Source organism: Mirounga leonina, unplaced genomic scaffold (assembly GCF_011800145.1).
Source record: "Mirounga leonina isolate KUSES-001 unplaced genomic scaffold, KU_Mleo_1.0 Mir_170, whole genome shotgun sequence".
Lineage (NCBI taxonomy): Eukaryota > Metazoa > Chordata > Mammalia > Carnivora > Phocidae > Mirounga > Mirounga leonina.
In genome coordinates, this window is record NW_023270433.1 from 7,283,337 (window position 1) to 7,303,498 (window position 20,162).

At 57.0% G+C, this 20,162-nt stretch overlaps 1 protein-coding gene and 1 non-coding gene across 5 annotated transcripts; one reads left to right on the top strand and one right to left on the bottom strand.

The window, feature by feature from the left end:
- Positions 1 to 3,071: 3,071 nt before the first annotated feature.
- Positions 3,072 to 18,702, bottom strand: SLC27A4 (solute carrier family 27 member 4). 4 transcript variants are annotated; one of them, XM_035015707.1, is made up of 13 exons: positions 18,615 to 18,702; positions 16,325 to 16,491; positions 13,221 to 13,615; positions 11,853 to 12,011; positions 10,637 to 10,706; positions 10,437 to 10,528; positions 9,522 to 9,631; positions 9,103 to 9,312; positions 8,822 to 8,948; positions 8,062 to 8,199; positions 7,731 to 7,895; positions 7,489 to 7,635; positions 6,255 to 7,262 (listed from the first exon to the last, which is right to left on the bottom strand). In XM_035015707.1, exons 2-13 carry the CDS (start codon positions 16,483 to 16,485, stop codon positions 6,874 to 6,876), a joined length of 2,163 nt encoding a protein of 720 aa, XP_034871598.1. In that variant the 5' UTR covers positions 16,486 to 16,491; positions 18,615 to 18,702; the 3' UTR covers positions 6,255 to 6,873. The 4 variants fall into 4 exon arrangements, with proteins under 4 accessions (XP_034871600.1, XP_034871598.1, XP_034871599.1 ...); XM_035015708.1 differs by lacking the exon at positions 18,615 to 18,702 and adding an exon at positions 16,610 to 17,781; XM_035015706.1 differs by lacking the exon at positions 18,615 to 18,702 and adding an exon at positions 17,818 to 17,988 and having other exon boundaries at positions 6,256 to 7,262.
- On the top strand, positions 18,470 to 18,560 carry TRNAR-UCU. The gene is given in 2 exon segments: positions 18,470 to 18,506; positions 18,525 to 18,560. It is a non-coding gene; the product is annotated as a tRNA-Arg (tRNA).
- Positions 18,703 to 20,162: the final 1,460 nt, after the last annotated feature.

The window sequence follows — 20,162 nt, forward strand, 5'->3', positions numbered from 1 at the left end:
TGACCCCTCCTGGGGCTGGAACACAAGAGCTAGGGAGCATTTGAAGGGCTTCAGCCATCTGACAAACATTCACTGAGTATCTGTTAAGCACCAGGCCCAGTGCTGGTGCTGGGAACACAACAGTGAACAAAACCAACAGGTCCCTGCCCTTTTGGGACTGTTCTAGGAGAAGACACAGATGTAAAAATGGACCACGTGGTGTGATCAGTGTTACAAAGGGGGCATATGGGGGCCCTGTGGGAGCTGGAGGAGTGCCCTAATCCAGCACTGGGATCAGGGAAGTCTTCTCGGAAGTCACACCAAGCCCAAATCCAAAGGAATGGTGGGAGGGAGAGGGCTCCTAGGAAGGAGGCATCTTCCCACATCTCAACAGACAGGGATTCCTCTATCTTCTTACATAGTCCCAGAAATGGGAGCTCCCTTCTGGGTAAATCAGCCCATTCTGGGGGTGCCTGGGTGGCTCAGTCAGTTGATCCGTCTGCCTTCTGCTCAGGTCATGATCCTGAAGTCCCGGGATCAAGCCCCGTGTTCCCTGCTCAGCGGGGAGTCTGCTTCTCCCTCTCGCTTTGCCCCTCACCTCGCGCTCTCTCTCTCTCGCCCACTCTCTCAAATAAATAAAAGTTAAAAAAAAAAATCAGCCCATTCTGTGAATGCCTGGGTCTCAGAAAGTCCTTCCTTCTCCTGACCCCAAACCTACGCCACTCAACCTCTTTAATTAGTAACAATATTAGTTTAACGTACTCATTCTAAGAGTGTTTATTGAATGCCCACCTTACACCTGCCAGGTGCTATACATGCACACTGATTGACTGCTCACAGGGACTACTCTTACCCCATTTTCCAAATTGAGAGAATTGAAGCTCAGAACCAGTGGTTTGCGCATGGTCCCTAAGTGTCAGGCCTCAACCCCAGGTTGTAGCACCTTCAGTATCACTGACCCTGACGGCTTCCCATTGGGTCCGGATCACCCAAATGCCTTCCCCTGGGATCTACGCAGACGAGGGGAATTGGGCCCCATCCCCCGTCCTCCAGCAGGCCAGCCAGCCCGGGCGTCGGCCTCCAGCCCCTCTGAAGCAACTAGGGAGACAAAGGCGGGGTCTGCGGGGGGAGGCAAGGGCGCGGGTGCCCCCCTGCCCGCTGCCCTTTGTCTTCCCGCCTGCTCCCCTCGTGCGCCCCGGGAGGCTGGGAGGCGCCTCTCTCAGGCTTCCTCCTCCCATTCTTGTGCTAATTGGGTGTCAAGCTGAGATCAGTGAGAAAGAAATCCGCCCCGGCTCGGGTTAAACTGCCGCCAAAGACGAGGGCTGAGCCCAGAATATCATTAGGCTGGGAGGAAGCAGGGCCCCCTCCTTGTGGGGGAGGGGCCGGCCACGCATTCAGGCCCCTTTGAAAGTCACTTGGTCACCTCCTCCCTTACTGCCACCGCCTCAATGGGCCCCTCGGAGGTATTTAACCTTCTTCCCAGGGATCGAAAGTGATACACTAAGCACTGGCCTGGTCGGCCACTTGCCTGTCCTGAGGGCGGTAGGACCTCCGGGGATGCTCGAGACAGGCTCCTTCCAGCCTCCCCCTGGCGCTGTGGCAGATGCGAATACTGAGGCTCAGGGAAGGCGGTTTGCATCCCAGCGCTGCCATTCACAGGCTCTGTGGTCTTGGGAGAGGCTTTGCCTCCCTGAGCCTCAGATTCCTCATCTGTGGAATGGGGATGAAAATAGTAGCTGCTTTGTGGTATGGATTTAATGAACCAATGCACACAAAGCACCAGGCACAGAGGGGCTCCATCCGTGGTGGCCATTAGCACGTCTAAGGAAGTGGGTCTGACCGATGCAGGGACCTCCTAGCATAGCCCCCAGTCTCTGGGAGCGTGCAAGTATAAGTGCCCACAAAGGACTCATTTTTCGTATCTTGCTTCAGCTCTACTCCACCCCCAACCTGCACTCCCCTGCAGCCTCACAGCTTGTTGTAATCTGCCCTGCTCACCATGGACTTCCAGGCCTTTACGTTTTCCTCCTGCTCTGTCTGAACACTTCTGCCTCCAATTCTTGGATAACTCTTCCTTGAAAAGCCTCTTTGACCAGGAAAGAGGACTTCCCACCCCACAAGGGCCCTGGGTTAGTAGGTGTAGCTAACCACACACCCTTTGCTTCTTTATTCGCTAGCTTTACTCTCCCGTCCCCAGACAGTCGGCTCCCAGGTCTCTCTTGCTCACCATGCACCGCCTCTGCCCCGTCCCCCGTCCTGCGTAGGTCTTTAGAATCTGCTCCATAGATGAACTTACACCGTACTCTGTAAACTGTGAAACACCATATAAACGTCAAGAAATGCCCAATAAGCAGTCGTGAATGTCACAAGGACACACTGAGAATCTACTGTGTGTGCACGATGATTCACACAGCAGTGGTTGAGGATGATCAGAGGCAGATGGGAGAGCTCCCAAGGCCCTTCAAGGGGGAGTGGAAGAGTGGTGTGGAAGTGGTCAATTCAGGCCTAGTCTGGGGTCTTAACACCTGAATATAGATTTTTTTTTTTTTATCTTGTAATCTCCATTTACAGGGGAAGAAACTGAGGCTTAGCCTGGCGAATGGACTCGAACACATGCCTGTTCAAGCTGGAGCTTTTAACCATCACTCTATACTGCCTTTTGGTGACTGTGTTCAACCTTAAGGAAGGAATGGGGCCCCCTGGCGGGGGGCGCTATCCCATTAGAAAGCACTCACTGCTAAGGGTTAAAGACACAAAGCCACGCTGTCAGGTCCAGCCCCTTGGAAATCTGACCCTAGGCCCTCAAAGCCCTGCCACGGGGTGCTCTGGGCTGGGTACCTGCCTGGGCCTGAGGTGGGACTCACAGCCCCTCCTTCCCACTTTTGGAGGCTGAGTGCAAAGGACCAAGATGGGATTCTCTAAGCTCTGCATGCCCTCTGCTGGTCACACTGGGACACTGCAACCGTGACTGTCACCCCCCCCCCCCCCCCCCCCCCCCCCCCGCCCCGGAAACCCCCTCAGCACCTCTCTCCAAGGACTCCAGCTCTGCCCCCCACTTTCCCCCAAGAGCATCAGATTCCTTTTTCAGAGTCATTCCTCCAGGAGGCATCCCGGATCTCATCCTGGCCCTCCACCCTGGCCATCGGCTGCAGGCCAAGGGCGGGGCCCACAGTGGGCTCCACAGGCAGGGTGGAATGGAAGCTTTCGGCTTTCCCCTGGCCTTCCGCACCAGGCGGTGGGTGGAGCAGCAGGAAGCAACAGGGGCTTGGGTTTGCATTCCAGCCCCCCGACCAGCTCCCCCTACTGCTGTGTGACCTCAGCAAGTGACTGACAGACTGCGGTGAAGCTTAAATAGTGAAGATAAGGCCCAGGGGCACATGCTGCCCACTGCCCTGGGCTGGGTGGGACCCCTCTCCCAATGGGCCATGCGTTTCCAGCCTGGGTGTGACTCTGGCAACAGGGCCTCGGGGACAGCTGCCTCTCCACTGGCACGGCCGGTCCTGCAGCCCTGGGCACATGGCTCTGGGAAGGTTTCCTGGACTCTGCCAGAGCTGGTCAGGCCGCCCGGCTCTGGCTCGCACAGCCCCCAGACCCCCGGGGAAATGCACGGGCGAGGGTTTGGAGATGGGATCAGGCCCCGCGTTAGGTTCTTCTTCCTCAAAGGCTCTGAACAGCCCTTTTCTCAACATGAGTACCTGTGCTCTCTCAATCCTCGATAGTCCCCTTTCACAGATGAGGAGACTGAGTCACTTGCCTAGACCACAAACTCAAAAGTGACACAGCTGGTTTGGACTTTCAAGCTCATGCTATTAAATACCTTGCCAACTCAAGGAGGGCGTCTTACCTGCTGTATCCCTAAGTCTGGGTGAGTGAATAGGCTGGAGGGGCAGGAGGTGGGGCCTGAGCAGGTGCTGTGAGCTCAGGTGGCATGCACACAGGCTAGGGGGAGTGAAGGCAGTTTATTGGCCCCTGAATGACCCCCCCCACCCCTCCTCCTCTCATAGCCAGCCCAGGACTGTGATGGAGAAAGTGATGTGGACAGACCTACAAGGACAAAGGTCCCGCCTGAGGGGCAGCCAGGCTGCCACCCAGGAGAGGAGGATGGCGGGGGGGAGGGCACTCAGTCAGGGTGCCTGCTGCAGGTCGGGGTCCTCCTCCGATCCTCCTGGAGGTGCGGGCAGTGCTGAGTGACACTGGAACAGCTCCGGGGCCAGGATCCTCCTCTTTGGCCACCTGATCAATAGCCACTGCAGCCCCTGCCCACTCTGCTGGCTTCCTGAGTCTGGGGGCTTCTGCCCTGGTCCCATTTACAAGCTCCCTGTGCTCTGGGGAGTGCTGGGCGACCCTCCACCTACCCCTGCCCTGACCCAAGACATCATCCTAAGGGGCCTGGTCTGTCTCGGGGCCCAGAGGCCCCACCTGGCCTTGAAGATGGAATATGGACTTGAGGCTTTCACAGAAAGCCTCCTGGGGGGCAGGGGGAGGCGGCAGTGAGTCACTTGGCAGTTTTGAGGTGGAGGGGGGCCATAGCACCTCGGGGCGGAGGTGCTGGGCCCTGCCTGCTTTGGTCTGGCACTGCCCATGACCCCTCTGGGGTGGGAGCTGGGGCTCTGGATCCAGCACCCGCTGGCCCTTAGAGGGACTCGGGGCAAATCACAGCTTCTCCTCTCCTGCCTGGATGCGGGTATAGGCCTCTTGGTCCAGCGGGACGTAGCGGCCCTTCCGGGCATCCAGGTAGAACAGCGGGTCTTTCACAACTGCCGGGTCAAAGCCTTCCTTCCGAAGCTCTGTCTTCTGCAACTTGAAGGTCCCTGAGGGAGCAGGGAAGATGGGTCAGAGGGTGCAGGGCAGCGGCCTGAGCCTCGGGAAGCCGCACACCAAAGTTGAAGAGGGACAGAGGAAGAGGCCTGGGGAGAACACAGGAATGAGGCACGGAGCACAGCAGGACACAGGTGCACTTTGCAAAGGCGACTCCAGCTAATTATATTATGTACCACTGCTCAGAGCAGCCCTGGCGCTGCGGTGGGGTGCCACACTACCCACCTTCTGCTTGCAGCTGGGGAAACTGAGAACCAAAGAGGCGAAACTATCCATCTAAGGCCACAAGCCCTGACTGGCAGCAGAGGGAGGGCCAGAGCGCGGGCCTTCTGTGCTTTGAGCACCTCCCAGGTACAGGTGTGAGCTCATCTAATCTGCACGTAAATTCCTGGGGCAGGTGCGCCATAGCATTCTATGGCTTCCACAATGCATGTATTTTCAGCTTTTAACGTCTCTGAAATAGTTTCAACAGCAGCAATGTTTTCTCAGTTGTAGATCATGGTAATTGTATTTCTCAGTCATTGGCATCAGCCCAATGGACAGAGGAGAAGACTGGCGTGGCGAGGCACACCCCCGGGCCAACGCCACACAGCTAGTAAGCGCTGGAGCTGGGATTTGAACCCGGCTATGACGGATTGCCAGAAATGGCCAGGTTCCCTCCTTCCTTGGATGCACACTCTGCTGCCTGGTGGCTTAGCCACTTCTCCCAGTGAGAGCTGGAATCTTTCTCAGCCCCCACCTGAATCCGAACTGGCCTTGTGACTTGCTTGGACCCACAGACCATGAGGGTTCAGAGAGTCCAGGCCTTGAGGGGCCCTGCAGCTTCCACTCCAGGAGGGGGTACCTGATACCAGTGTAGTCTCTGAAGGGGGAGGAGCCACAGAGAGCAGAGGTGAGACAGCCCAGGGACGCCCCCTGGACTGGCCCTATCCAGTAGGATAGCCATTGGCCATGAGGGGCTCTATACATTTCATTAAAATGAACGGAAACGTAAGATTCCGTTCCGCAGTCACGCTGGCCCCAGCTGGAGCGCTCAGCAGCTACACGGGCTAGCGGCCGCGGTGCCGGTCAGCGCGCACACGGGCCGCCATCATCAGCGCAGACAGCTCTGCTGGTCAGCACTGCAGAAGCGACCAGCTGGAAGCCAGACAGGTAAGTAAGGACATCCTGGCCCCTCCAGCCCCAGCCAAGTCACGACTGATGGTAGCTCTTCCACCCCAGGCGGGGCTGACGGAAGAACCGCTCAGCTGAGGGCGCCTGGGTGGCTCAGTCGGTTAAGCGACTGCCTTCGGCTCAGGTCATGATCCTGGAGTCCCGGGATCGAGTCCCGCATCGGGCTCCCTGCTCGGCAGGGAGTCTGCTTCTCCCTCTGACCCTCCCCCATCTCATGCTCTCTCTCTCTGTCTCATTCTCTCTAATAAATAAAGTCTTTAAAAAAAAAAAAAAAAAGAACTGCTCAGCTGAACTGAACTGCAAGTTGCTGACCCACAACTGAGAGCAAAAAATGGCTGTTTTAAGCACTAAAGTAAGTTTAGGGACGTGTGTGCTGCATGCAGCAAAGCCTCTGAAACCTGAGGCCTCTTCCCTGCCTCTCTCCTGCACAGAGAAGTCAGCTGTCACTCAAACCTCAGGAGCTTCCCAGGCTCCATCACGAGCCCAGCACCAGTGTCCCCATTAGACCCTCGGCACTGCTTCAGGCGCTGCTAGGAGCCTACCAGCCGGCAGGGGCGACATGGGTCCGGGAAGGCCTTCCAGCAAGGCAGGGGGTGACATGATGAGCACAAGGGAGGTGGCCTGAGGCTGAGCAGCTGGTGAGCCGCTGGGGGTGTGTGTGTGGGGGGGGAGTCGGGACAGGGCAGCAAGGACCGACTTCTTGCCCATCAGGGGACCCGTCAGTGGCCCAACAGACAGGAGGCTGGCACCGCCCTGCTGTGTGACTGTGGACCCACTACTGACCTCTCTCCTAACAGTAACGGCTCCTTGCTAGTGTCCGTGCTCCCCCAGGGCTGCCTGTAGCCCTCGCCCGCGCCCCACACAGCAGCCAGAGGGCCACGTGGCACACACACCTGACCCAGGCTACTGCTCGACGCAAACACTTCTGTGGCTCCCTGCTGCCCCAACACAGCCCAGGCTCCCCAGCCCACAGTCTTCTGGCCCCCCCTGGCCTCTCTGCCCCCCCTGACACCACTGCCCACAGTTCCCATGGCTCCGGCTTCGGGGGCCTCCCTCCCTTCCTCTCGTGCCCAAGTGCCCTCCGGTCTTAGGGACCAGCCTGGAATGCCTCCCACTCCTTTCAGGTCTCAGCTCAAAGGTCACCTCCTCCAGGGAGCCTCCCAGGCACTGTACCCCCCTTCGTTTGCTTTTCTGTCGGTTCGATCTGTATTCTGTTCTTTGCCCTTGGAATTCCTTGTCCTGTGCTTCCTCCCCAAAGATGGCAAAGGTCCCATCAGAATTTGTCACAGGGCCTGGCAGACACATAATAGGTACTCAGTAAACGCTTGTTCTGCTCATGGACGTGTGAACCTTCTCTGAGGGCTCAGTCCGCTCACTTGTACACAGGGAGGTCTGTTTACCAATGACACAGCAATGCTGTGGCTGAAGGGCAAATGACAGCCCCCCCAGGTCTCTCCAGAAGGAGCCAGGAAGGGCCACAGGCCTGGAACTGGGAGCTTGGCAGGGGCGGGGACATACCCGTTTTGTGCAGCTCAGGCAGGAAGCGCAGGAAGATGGGCCGGGCGTACAAGGGCAGCTCCTTCTCCAGGAGCTGTGCGAAGCGCTCCAGGTCGCAGTTGCCAGCAGGGCTGGCCACAGCAGCCATTCCAGCCCGGCCCTCGGTTCCTGGGGGCGGCAGCGTGGACCGTGAGGAGCCGGCGGTGCCCCCCAGGAGGGCCTCCCCACACATGCCTGGCACCTCCCACCTCCCCCATGGATACCTGGCACCTCGACACCATACACTGCCACGTCGGCCATGTCCAGCAGGCGGCTGAGTGTGCCCTCCACCTCGGTGGTGGACACGTTCTCCCCTTTCCAGCGGAACGTGTCTCCCGTGCGGTCTCGGAAGTACAGGTAGCCCAGCTCGTCCATCACCAGCACGTCGCCTACGGGGGCGCAGTATGAGGCCAGGCTTGGGCCAGCCGGCCTCACAAAACCCCAGGATCTGCTTGACAGGGAGGGCTGGGACTGGGGCAGTATTCTCTGAAGGTGGGGGAGGGCCCCTTCATTCCTCTCCACCCTGTACCCCCAAAGGGGCTGGTGCCCACCCACCGGTGAGGTAGGCCTGATCCCCCTTTTGGAAGACGTCCTTGGCGATCTTCTTATTGCTGGCACCCTGGTTCAGGTAGCCGTCGAAGCGCCGCAGGGGGTCCTGCTGGATGATGCGGCCCACTAGCTGGCCCGGCTCACCTGGGGGCAGAGAAGGCAAAGCAGCTTTACTCTGATGGCCTCCTCTACCCATTCCCCACCCCCAAATGCACCCTGCATCTTGATCTGACTTCTGTTCACACTGCTTCCCACAGAAACGCTATCCCGCTCTGGGGCAGGGAAGCTGCTCCCGGCGGGTCTGATGCACAGAGGCACTCAGTAACGTCTGGGCATGGAGCATATGGAACGACAAACGATACGAAAGGGTGGCCAAGCTCTCCATGGACAGCTTGACCAGAGCCAGCACTCCTGGGGCCCCTGGCTCTGTGCGTTCCTTAGCACACATGATCCCCAGGGCGACTCCAGGAGATGGTGCTGCCGTCAGCCTCACTCGCAGATGAGAGGACTCAGGCACAGAGCTGAGGGGCTGGGCCAGGATCAACCTGGGGGTCCTCCACCCAACAGTGAATCAATGGGCTGATGGGTAGAGGGGATAAGGAATGGAAGGACGGATGGACAAAAAATAAATGACTTGTGGCCCTAAGAGAAGAGCTGAGTGATGGCCACTGGTCAGAAAAGGGCTCCCCACTCACCCCGCCCAGTGCCATCTCCCTCCCGGGTCAATCTCTCCTGCTCTGACCCCACTTCCAACCCCGGGGCAGACCTGGCTGGCAGGGAAGGCAGACGCCACTGGGCCCCCGGATCAGTTCCATGGTGTCCTCGTTGACTCGTACCAGCCGGATGGGGTACACAAAGGACAGGATGCGGCTGTTGAAGCCACAGGCCCCCACCTGCAAAGGCCAGGACTTGGGCCTGAGACTGGACAGCGTTGCGAGGCCCGGTGTCCACACTCCCACAACCGCCCCGCCCCGACCACACAGCGGGGGCTCCGGCGCCCACACTCCGCGCTGCACCCCGCCCGCCCTCCACTGTCCCACGGCCAACCTGGCTGTCGAAATTGCCCAAACTGCAGTTACATTCAGTGGCCCCGTAGAACTCGGCCACCTGGGGGATGTGGAAACGGCTCGAAAAGTCGGTCCAGATGGACTGGCGGAGGCCGTTGCCGAGCGCCATGCGCACCCGGTGCTGGTGTTCTGCCTCCCGGGGCGGCTGGTTCAGGAGGTAACGGCACAGCTCACCGATGTACTGCACAATCTGGGGGCGGACCTGGTGTGAGGCTGGCCCACGGCTGCTCTCACTTCACCTCCCAATCCCACAGGCCCTGGGCCTCAGTCTCCCCATTGAAACAACGGAAATGCTGCCCCCAGTGAACGATCGGCCTCGGCTGTGAGGCAGACGTCCCCAAATGGGGCGGATGGGTCATGAGAGCACAGAGATGCTCATCCTCTGCCCTTCTCACTCACCGTGCAGTTGTACTTGATACAGTCGTCCCAGAACCGGGAGGCTGAGAATTTCTTCCGGATCACCACTGTCATGCCATGGAGGAGGCACTGCCCCATTCCCACGATGTTTCCTGAAGGCGAAGGCGTGGCACGTGGAGGTCAGGGAGCTAGGAGACCCCTCCTTCCAGAATCTCCTCTTGCCCAGCCCATCTCCTCAAAGGCCCTTCCCCAGTCCCTCTTTCCTGTCCTGTTTCTCTAACACAAACTAATCACACCTCTCCCCTCGTCAGACACCTCCCATGGTTCCCCAGTGCCTCCCCAGTGTGGGATCGAGTGCATGCTCCTTAGACTGTCCCTGGGGCCCCTGGAGCTGGCCCCAAGCTCCTGCTCCTGTACCTGTAATGCTGCCATTCAGCCAGAGGGGGAGCAAGCTAGCTCTCCTGGCTTCAGCACCTCACATCTGCCTGACTTGGGAGCGCCTCTTCCAGGAAGCCTACCTAACCATCACTGGGCTCTTCTCTTGAGCTAAGCTCCTGCTCCCTGCCTGTCTCCATACTCACAATGCCATTTCTTGTATTAAAGTCAGATGAGTTCCAATTCTTCATCCTGCCCTAAATCCACACCTGACTCTAAGCACCTTGAGGGCAGGAACTCTAATTATTCCATCTCTGCTCTTCTCTGTGCTTCCCTTCCCAAGCCGCAAGGCTGTGCACGCCTGTGGAAATGAACTGCCGGGCCAGAACTGCGGGACACGGCCACACACATTGTGAGGCTGGTGTGGCCGACTTCGTTCAGAGGTCCAGTCAATGGCCACATCTGAATTTGAACCCAGATTTTGACTCCAGATTTCTACCCACAAGATGCTGCCACCCCAAGAAGGGTGGGGTTCCTGAGGCCCCGGGGCGCCGGAGGCTGAGAGGGTGGGCCCTGTGTTACCTGCGGAGTGGTAGAGGGGCAGGCAGTCATAGACAATGTCATCAGGCCGCATCCGGAATCCGTAGTACACTAGGGCGGCCATGCGGTAATACCTGGGAGGGCAAAGACAGAGCGCTTCGCAGGCCCCTGGGAGGCAGGAGGAGGGGCTCCCAGGTTCTGCCCCCCCGCGTGTCCCCCCCCTCCCAGCACCTGCCCCTTACCTGCTGTGCACCACGATGGCGGCTTTGGGCAGCCCAGTGGTGCCCGATGTGTAGATGTAGAAGAGCTTATCTGAAGAAAACAGACAAGTAGCGGTTGTGAGAAGAGACCGCCCAGGGCTAGGGAGACACTGGCTGCAGGGAGCAGAGTGTCCACAGAGCTTCTGCACCGCAGAGCATGTCTTTACCCCACCCTGTGGCCCAGATGGGGGACTGTCACGTTCGTTTCTGCAGAGGCTCAGCCACCCCCCCCAGCCCCCTGGTAGGAGGTTCTAAGGAGGCCAAGAACGTGTGGGATGACTGCATGTCACGTATCAATCACCTCACGCCCTCTGGATGCCTGCTGACTCCAGCTCTGGGCTGGGCATGGGCACTCCAGGCTGACCCCTCCAGAGAGCCTGCCCTCGAATCACTTACAAAAGCACCCGGGAGACAAAATTCACACATGACAGAGATAAAATGACCACGACGCCAACAAAGACTGGTTCCTGAGCACTTCCTGTCACACCCCAGCCTTCCACTGTATCTTTGTCAAACCCCAAAGCCACTCCATAAAATCGATTCTGTTACCAGCCCCACTGTTATGGCTGTGGGAACCGAGGTTCAAAGAGAGGGCAGCTCAGGGGCTCAGGGTCACAAGGGAAGTGGTGGGGCTGAGGCATGAACTCAGCGCCAGCTCCGAGCTTCTGGCCAGTGCAGCAAACCGGGGGCTCCATAGGACAGGGTGGAGTACAGGAGAGGCTGCAGGGTCGGAAGGCTGCCTGGAGGAGGGGATGGGGAAGTAGGGCAGCCCAGTGCAGAGAGAGGACCCCAGGCTGACAGGGGCTGGCACCGAACAAGTGCTGGGTGAATATTTAGAGGGTCTAGCCCCTGGCCCAACCCCAGCCGAAATTCAGACCCAGTGGTTTCCTGGGTTCCACATGATCCTGCTGCTCATGATTAGGCAGCAATGAAGGCTTGTTCAACAAGTCAAAGGATCAGGTTTTGTGAGCTCCTAAGTACCAGGCACTGTGCCTGGCATCTTTACACACATTGGCTGTTTAGCCTTCAGAGTGACCCCATGGTCACGGTCCTCATCTTCCCGGATGGAAAAAGGGAGGTGACAGGACTCACTATAGGTCACACGGCAAGTTTGCAGAAGAACCCAGGCCTCTGGCCCTGGGGCCAGTGCTCTGTCCAGGGCCCATCTGAGAATCCTTCTGTGGGTTTGGAGGCCCACCTGTGAAGCCCTTGTTAGGGCGACTGGGCAGGTGCTTGGGGGCATCTTCCAGCAGGGGGTCTAGGTGCTCCGTGCCGGCGGGCACCGTGCTGGGCTCCCAGGGGCCAGAGCAGAAGAGGCTGAGCGAGGGGTCCAGGCTGGCTTGGATTTCAGAGATGGCTGCAGGGGAGACAGGGCCAATCAGCAGGGAGGCAGGGAACCTCATGTCCCCAGGACCTCTGCTCGTGTCAGGGCTGGCGTGTTGTCAGGGGAGACTGGCTGTGTGCAGGGAGGAAGATGGGTGAAGCACCTAGGTCCTCGTTATAAGACGCTGATGGGAGCAAGAGCTCCCTAGCTGCGGGCTAACTACACAGGGGGTTCCTTACATGCGCGCTCCTGCTCACACAGCCCAGGAGGTAGGCACCAACAGCAGACCCTAGATGAGAAGATGAAGCTCCAAGAATGGGAGGGCCTGCTCACAGCTAGAATGTGCTGGAGCTGGGACTCCAAGCCAGCTCTACCGCACGCCAAGGTCTGCGTCCTTATACACTGTACCATGCTCGTCTGTGGGGGCCGGTTAGAAGGGAGGTGTGGAGGGTCAGAGGTCAGCAGCCTCCAGCCTCTTCAGAAAGTGGGAACCTTCCCTCAGGCTCCTCTGGGCATGACAGCGGTCTAGATACTCACCTGCGCTGGGCACAGGCCAGTCCTGCCCCCCTTGGCTCAACTTTTGCCTCCCTCTGGATTTGTCCAACCCTCCCTCCTCTCCCCATCCCTGCATGTCAGTGACCTTCCCTGCCGTCATCCCACACCACAGCAGTCAAGCCCAGGATGAAATCCTGCTTCGGCGTGACCCTAAGTGAGTTCCTCACACCACTCTGAACGTCTGTCTCCTCATCTACAAAGCCAAGACGGCCATCCCTACCTCACCAGGCTTTGTGAAGATGAGAGCTGCTTTTGTAAAGCACCAAGCTCAGGACTCAGTCAGTGCTCATCGTGGCAGCAAATAAAACATAAGCTCTGCAGGAGACCAGAGAATACATTCTTGTTCTCATTTTATAGAGGGGGCAAATGAGGCCTAATTAGTCACCAAGAATGGTTACCATTATATCTGCAGGCTCACCTAGCATTAGCCATTTTGTTAGTGCTTCGGGAGAAGTATCTTCTTGAAAATGATAGGTGGCAGGTACTACAGTGAGGTAACTGAGTCACAGACATTTCCAGTCTCTTACTCAGGATCTCCAGCTTACAAGTAGCAGAGCCCAGGCTGTCTGACACCAGGGCTCATGGCCCTCACCTCTGAGCCACGCAGCCTCCCCCAGGCCTGGAGGGCGGCTGTGGTCTGTGCAAGATCCTATGGGTCTCCTTGCCTGACACATCCCCGGGGCTCACCTGGGGCCATCTCACTGCCAAAGACGAGGACCCGGGCCTGGGAAGTGGTCAGGCAGTGGCGCAGAGCGTCCCGCCGGAGGTTGGTGTTGATGAGTGCGGCCTCCACACCCAGCTTGGCCATGCCCAGCCACAGACCCACAAACTCGTTGCGGTTCTCCATGAAGAGAGCAGCCACGTCGCCTGAGGCCAGGCCCCGAGCCTGCAGGAAGTTGGCCACACTGCTGGAGTAATCATCCAGCTGGCGGAAGGTCCAGCGGGTGTCTGTGCCCTCAAAGATCAAGGCTGTCTTGTCAGGGTGGCGCTGTACCGTAGACGCAAACAAAATGGGCACTGTCCGCTGCTCCCGCAGGTACCGCCGGACCTTTACCTTCACCTTCAGGAGTACCAGGCCGCCGCTAGGTGGGAGCAAGCAAGGGAGCCATGACTGTTGGGGTTGGGAGTGTGGGTCCCGATACCCTGGCCCAGGTTGCTGTCCCACAGGCCTGAGGCTCCTGAGCCCAATCACTTGCCAACATTCCCCTTTCCCAGCAGCCATGTGCCAGGCACCATCAGAGGTACCAGTCCACCAATGCTGCACAATACCACCAGGCACCCTACGATTCCTGCCTCCCCAGTACAGAGAAGGAAACAAGGCTCTGAAGCACCACGGCTCGCCTGGGCTTCACAAGCTGAGATCAGGGCCCTGGTCCTCTCTGGCTCCAGAGTTCAACACCTATGACACTTGAAGCTCTGCTCTGAGTCTGCTGCTTGATCAAAGCCTTCCTGAACTCTAGGGCCCAAGTCAAAGTCCCAACTCATTTGGGACCTCCCACTGCACTTCTCTAGACCCCTGCCACAGTAAATAAAGGGTAAGTTTGAGATTTGTTCAGTCTCCCTCCTGGTGAGCCCACCAAGGGTAAGGCTCCATCCTGTTCACCACCTTGTCCCCTGGGCCCCACTCAGTATCGGGCCTAGAGCTTCACTAAATGTAGAACTGCTTGGCAAAAACTATGGAAAGTGGGGAGCCTGGGTGGCTCAGTCATTAAGTGTCTGCCTTCAGCTCAGGTCATGATCCCAGGGTCCTGGGATGAAGCCCCACATTGGGCTCCCTGCTTGGCGGGAAGCCTGCTCTCCCTCTCCTACTCCCCCTGCTTATGTTCCCTCTCTTACTGTCTCTCTCTGTCAAAAAATAAATAAAATCTTAAAACAAACAAACAAAAAAACCATGGAAAGAGCCCAGATGTCCATTAACAGATGAATGGATAAAGAAGATGTGGTATACACACACACATACAGGAATATCATGCAGCCATCAAAAAGTGAAATCTTGCCATTTGGAACAATGTGGATGGAACTAGAGGGCACTATGCTAAGCGAAATAAGTCAATCAGAGAAAGACAATTATCATATGATCTCACTGATGTGTGGAATTTAAGAAATAAGGCAGAGGATTATAGGGGAAGAGAAGAAAAAACGAAACAAGACGAAACCAGAGAGGGAGACAAACCGTTAAGAGACTCTTAATCTTGGGCGCCTGGGTGGCTCAGTTGGTTAAGTGACTGCCTTCGGCTCAGGTCGTGATCCTGGAGTCCCAGGATCGAGTCCCGCATCGGGCTCCCTGCTCGGCAGGGAGTCTGCTTCTCCCTCTGACCCTCCCCCCTCTCATGCTCTCTCTCTCTCAAATAAATAAATAAATAAATAAATAAATAAATAAATAAGAGACTCTTAATCTTAGGAAACAAACTGAAGGATGTTGGAGGGGAGGGGGGTCGGGAGATGGGGTAACTGGATAATGGACATTGCGGAGTGGGGAGGGTACGTGTTGTAATGAGCACTGGGTATTACATAAGACCAATGAATGACAGACCTGTACCGCTTAAACAAATAATACGTTGTGTGTTAATTAACTGAATTTAAATTAAAAAATAAATAAAAAATAATTTTAAAAAAATCACTTGGCAGGGCGCCTGGGTGGCTCAGATGGTTGAGCGTCTGCCTTCGGCTCAGGTCATGATCCCAGGGTCCTGGGATCGAGTCCCGCATCGGGCTCCCTGCTCCTTGGGAGCCTGCTTCTCCCTGTGCCTTTCTCTCTCGCTCTGTCTCTCATGAATTAAAAAAAAAAAAAAAAAAAAAAAAATCACTTGGCAGTATCCCCCTTTCCTGCCCTGCCCCTGGCCCCTCTGACCTTTGAAAGCTTCTAGCTCCCTGACTTCTATGCCTATTCAGATGCTGTGCCCTCTGGCTGGAATCCCCTGCTCCCATCACCTGGAGATGCCTCTCAACCACAGCTTTTTGTCTTCCAGGTGGTCTCTGATTCCCCAAGGTCCTGGCCTGATGCCATCTCCCTGCCCCACACTCCCCCAGCTCTCTGCTACCACTCTTCCTGCAGTGGCCACTCAGCACCTCCTTTTACAATCAATTCAGATGACAGGTGCTGAGCTGCCTGTTCTGAGTGCGGGTCACTGTGCTGAGCACTGGGACACCACCATGAGCAAGACTGCCAGGGTCTCTGCCCGCTGGTATTTTTAGTTTAGGGATTTACTGTATCTCCTGCTTATCTCCCCGACCAGTCTGAGCTGGGCCCAGGACTAGGTCAGCCTTCTTCCTCCCTGGGCCCCAGAGCCAACCTGACGCCTGACACAGAGCAGGTAGCAGCAGGTGTTTCTGGTACAGGAGAGCCCTGTGAACAGTAGCTGACTTTCTTTGGGGAGCAGGTTTCCCAGATACCTGATTTGGGGCCCTGCTCTGAACTCTGTGCCCGCTCAGACTTATGGACAGGGCCCTTCCCACAGAGTTCCTCTTCATTTTCTTACAAGCTACTGCTTAGCCTTAGGACCCTTTGCAGATGTCTTCTTGACACACCTGGTGTTCAGTGTATGTCCTGGGCCCCTAAATCTGCCCTAGGCTAAACGGCACCAAGTTACGGAGATCTCCTAGGAGAAGACTTTCACCTTGGAGATGGAGATACCAGGTACTACTTAGTGGAAGGGGATAAAGCAGAGGCTGCTCCTCTGGGGCCCAGGGGCCCTGTGCTCGTAGAGGCCTAATCTGGAGAGATTCTGGGAATTAGGAGCCCATCATGTTATAGGAGAATCAGGGCTGGATGGACCGGACCAGATACTCACAAGATATCACGCCTTATGGTCTTGACAAAGATTCGAACAAAGCGCCAACCTCCGGACCCCAGGTAGAGGAACAGCAGGGAGAACCCCACTTGGATCCAAGGCAGTTTCAGCACCAGCTTGGAGAACAGCAGCACCCCCACCAAGGATGCCCCGAGCAGCATTGTGGCCTGTGGACACAGAGCAGTCAGTGGAGCCAAATGTCTATGTCCCCTACCTCCAGGCCCAGGCAGCCACTATGATCCCAAGGGTCAACCTGTAGTGAGGATTAGTCATACTGAGTGGTACCTGAGAATGCGGTCCCTTTCCAGGGCTGTCTTGAAGGGACAGGCTAGACGCTTGGGACTTGAGATGAGAGTTCCATGGCTAAGAGGCAGAGGCTGAGTTCTAGCCCCTTAGTCCCATCTCCTCCTCCAACTCTCCCTGTGACCTTGGGTTAGTTCCTTTCCTACTTTAGGCCTTAGTCTCCCCGTCTATGTTATGGGTGTAGTGGGAATTGCTCTCCGAAGCCCTTCCAGCCAAAACAGGACAGTCCACTCTCCTGACATCCAGGATCTCTAACCAAAATGGCTTGGAGAGGGGTATTAACTTAAGTGTGTCTGGCTTGATTCCTCATCCAAAGAACCTCCTTGGGTCTTTGGATGACCAGGCCAAGCCACAATACCCAAAGGGGCAGTTTCCTGGGAAGGGGCCTGGCTCTGACCCAGCTCACAAACTCGGACAGTGCCATGTATCTGCTGGCCCACAGAGGGCGACAGAGCAAACGGTTTAGAGCCTGGAGGTGCCTGAGAGGTGACTGCCTAAAAGGGAAAGGTGTTGAGGGAGCGCAGGAGGGCCCTGAAGTCACCCCCTACAAACACACTCAGCAAGCCACTCAGATGAATCTTTGGGGATTGGGCTATATAGGAAGGGGAATGGCTGAACGGACTGAGATTAGGACTCTTGGTCTCTACTCCTGGCGCTTTAGGGACTTGCTCAAGAGACAGCAGATAGGACTCAGTTTTCTTTCGGGGTTCTCCTATTCCTGGGGAGGAGCTGAAGGTCATGGCTGTGATGCAGCCTGACAGTCTCCAAGCCAGGATAAAGACATGGTCTGGACCACAGGGAGGCCTTACAGACAATCGCTGCCCCCCGCCCCCCTTCTCCACACAAAAAGCAAAAGCCGGAGGGGGGGGGGGGAACCAAACCAGCGCTCCCATATCCAGTGCCAAAGTCTCTAAGGTCCTCAGATCTCTGGGCTCCCAGAGCCGGCCAGGGCAGAGAACAGAAACCCGTCCCGGAAGGCTGGGGGATGGGACGAAGGGAAGAGGATGCCACATCCCTCGGGCCCCCGTCCCAGGTCACTGCGAACCGCCCTCGCCCCTAACTAAGCAGCCAGGGCAGCAGAGCGCTCGGCAAGGAGACAGAGAAGCAGGGAAGCCCCTCACCCCAGCCGGCCCCACGACTCAGTCAGGCACATTCCCCGCCCGGGACCCACTGGCCTGGTCTATGCTCACCCGGCGTCGGCCCCGCCGCGCGGCGCCCCGTCCAGATGCGACCTGGCTGCGGCAGCGTAGTGGGGAGCGCGGGGGACATGAGCCGCCCCTGGGCGCGCAGAGCCGCGTCTCAGCAGAGCTCCACCGGCTCTGCGCCCTGCACGGCCCGGCCGCCCGGCCAGCCCCGCCCGCAGCCCGGCCCCGCCCGCCCGCGGCGCTCCTCCCCCGCCCGCCTCCTGCAACACAAACCGGCTGCGCCGGCCCGCAGCACCGCCTCCCGCGCCTTCCCCGCGGTCGGGGAGCCGCAGAGACCTCGGCGCCGCGCAGCCCCAACGCACCCGACGCCGCCCGGCCCAGCCCGCTCTGCGCGCGCGACGGCCCCGGGCGGCGCCCCGCGCGGTACGCTGGGAGTTGTAGTCCGCGCTGCGCAGCCCCGCCCCGCCGCGGAGACCCCCGGGAGGGAAGGAGACGGGCGGGCTGGGTATGGGCGCAGAGCCTGCAAGCCACTGGCATTCGCACGTGGTGGGGAGCGCCCCCGCCCGCAGTGTGGGCGGAGAATCCGGAGTCTGCGCGCAGAGACGGGCAGGGCTCCACAGAGGCCAACGCCACACCTAGAAGAACGCTAAAAGGGCCGTGTAGGCGGGGAGGTGAGCTGAGGGAGGTTTAAGTAGCCGGCTCTGTGGCGCAATGGATAGCGCATTGGACTTCTAGCCGATCCTGGTGTGGTGATTCAAAGGTTGTGGGTTCGAGTCCCGCCAGAGTCGAATTTTGATAGCTCTGCCCTCACTTCCATGTGGATATTTTACGGCCTCTAGTACCTTCACGTGGTTCAGAAGATCTGCAGACTTGAGGCTGGCACCTCTGCATCTGGGACAGCGATAAACGTGACGTCAGGATTAGTGCCTAGGCGCCCTTTCCCATCCATGGTATCTTGTAAGCAGTCTGGCACACCTGGTGATACAAAGGGCACGGACCTGAAGACCTGTACCTAACTGGCCTCTGATCGCTCTGGACCTTGCAGCAAAGCAACTAGCTTCCAAGCCTACGACCGGATTTGTCACGCCACCTGCCAAGTCCTGGGTCATTGCCAGCTTCCCAGTCCTGTGTGGCTCTGGGCCTCTGAAAACTTGGTTCCTTGATAACCAAACATGTTGGGCATGCACAATTGCCACTTATCCTTTTATTTAGTTTTTTTAAGATTTTATTTATTTGAGAGAGAGCATGTGAGCAGGGGAGGAGCAGAGGGAGAGGGGCAAGCCCACACTCCATGCTGAGCCTGGAGCCCAACATGGGGCTTGAGCTCACAACCCTGAGATCATGACCTGAGCGGAAATCAAGAGTCTGTTGCTCAACTGACTGAGCCACCCAGGGGCCCCACCACTTATCCTTAAATACATCCCCTAATTCCTTAGTCCAGGAAGAAGTTCTTAAAGGGGAGAGGGGCAGTTTTCAGGGTCTAGTCATAGGGATTAAAAATGAAATTTTGGTCTGAGAAGTACTTGGACTTATTTCTTCCAGAATATAGAGTGCATCCTTTGGGGTAACCTAGGTAAATTAAAGCTCCACCTCCCCCGTCGCTATTACATTCAAGAGGCAGTGTGGTGCAGTGGTGATGGGCTTCTGCATTGGCATCCAACAGATACGGAACAGCTTCTCAGCTGAAAGTTCAAAGTCTCTACTTCTTACATATAAAAATGAGGACATACTACTAGTGCTCAAACCTTACAGAGTTTTGAGTTAGTGTTTGACCTATTTTATTTATTATTGTAGTTTACAAGCTTACTGACCACAAAGCACATGCAAAATCTAGACATGAAGATTACCTCTGATTATGTCCACAGGGCTTAGCTTGATAAATGTTTGCTGAATGAATGACAGGGAGAGTGAATTGGAGGCTCTGACTTGATCCAGGCCAGGATCCACAGGTATAGACATGATCATTTCCACATTATCTGCTGAGGTCATATATAATGTAGGCAAAGGAGAGTTTGGAAGATGGTGCTGGTGACCAGCCCGGCTGCTCTCCACCCAGCCTGGTCACGATGGTGAAGCCAAAGCAATACTCTACCCAGACCCTGGGCCTGGCCTGAGGGGGACATGTGAGGGGACACAGAGGTAACAAAACTGTCTGTCTTCAAATTGCTTACAATCTAGTTGGACACACAGAGAGGCAAGTGGAGATTAGATCACTAAATAGGTTGCCCCTCACCAAGTGCTCACCATACTTCTGTCAACACCCACCACACATTATGACTTTTCTTTGCTTCCCAGTCAGGTACATCTGGGATGCACCCCTAGCACCACCTGAAGCACTGGGCAAGTCACCTCTCCTCATGGATCCTTGGTGTCCCCATTTTTTAAAAAAA

What these genes read in the sequence shown, in the direction of transcription:
- SLC27A4 (XM_035015707.1), bottom strand. Translation starts at nt 16,485, where the DNA reads ATGCTGCTCGGGGCATCCTTGGTGGGGGTGCTGCTGTTCTCCAAGCTG. An exon ending in ACCATAAGGCGTGATATCTT is followed by an intron (nt 13,616 to 16,324) that starts GTGAGTATCTGG and finishes GCTCCCACCTAG; the next exon opens with CGGCGGCCTGGTACTCCTGA. An exon ending in GCCTGAGCTGCACAAAACGG is followed by an intron (nt 7,263 to 7,488) that starts GTATGTCCCCGC and finishes TGTGTCTGCCAG; the next exon opens with GCCCTGTGACAAATTCTGAT.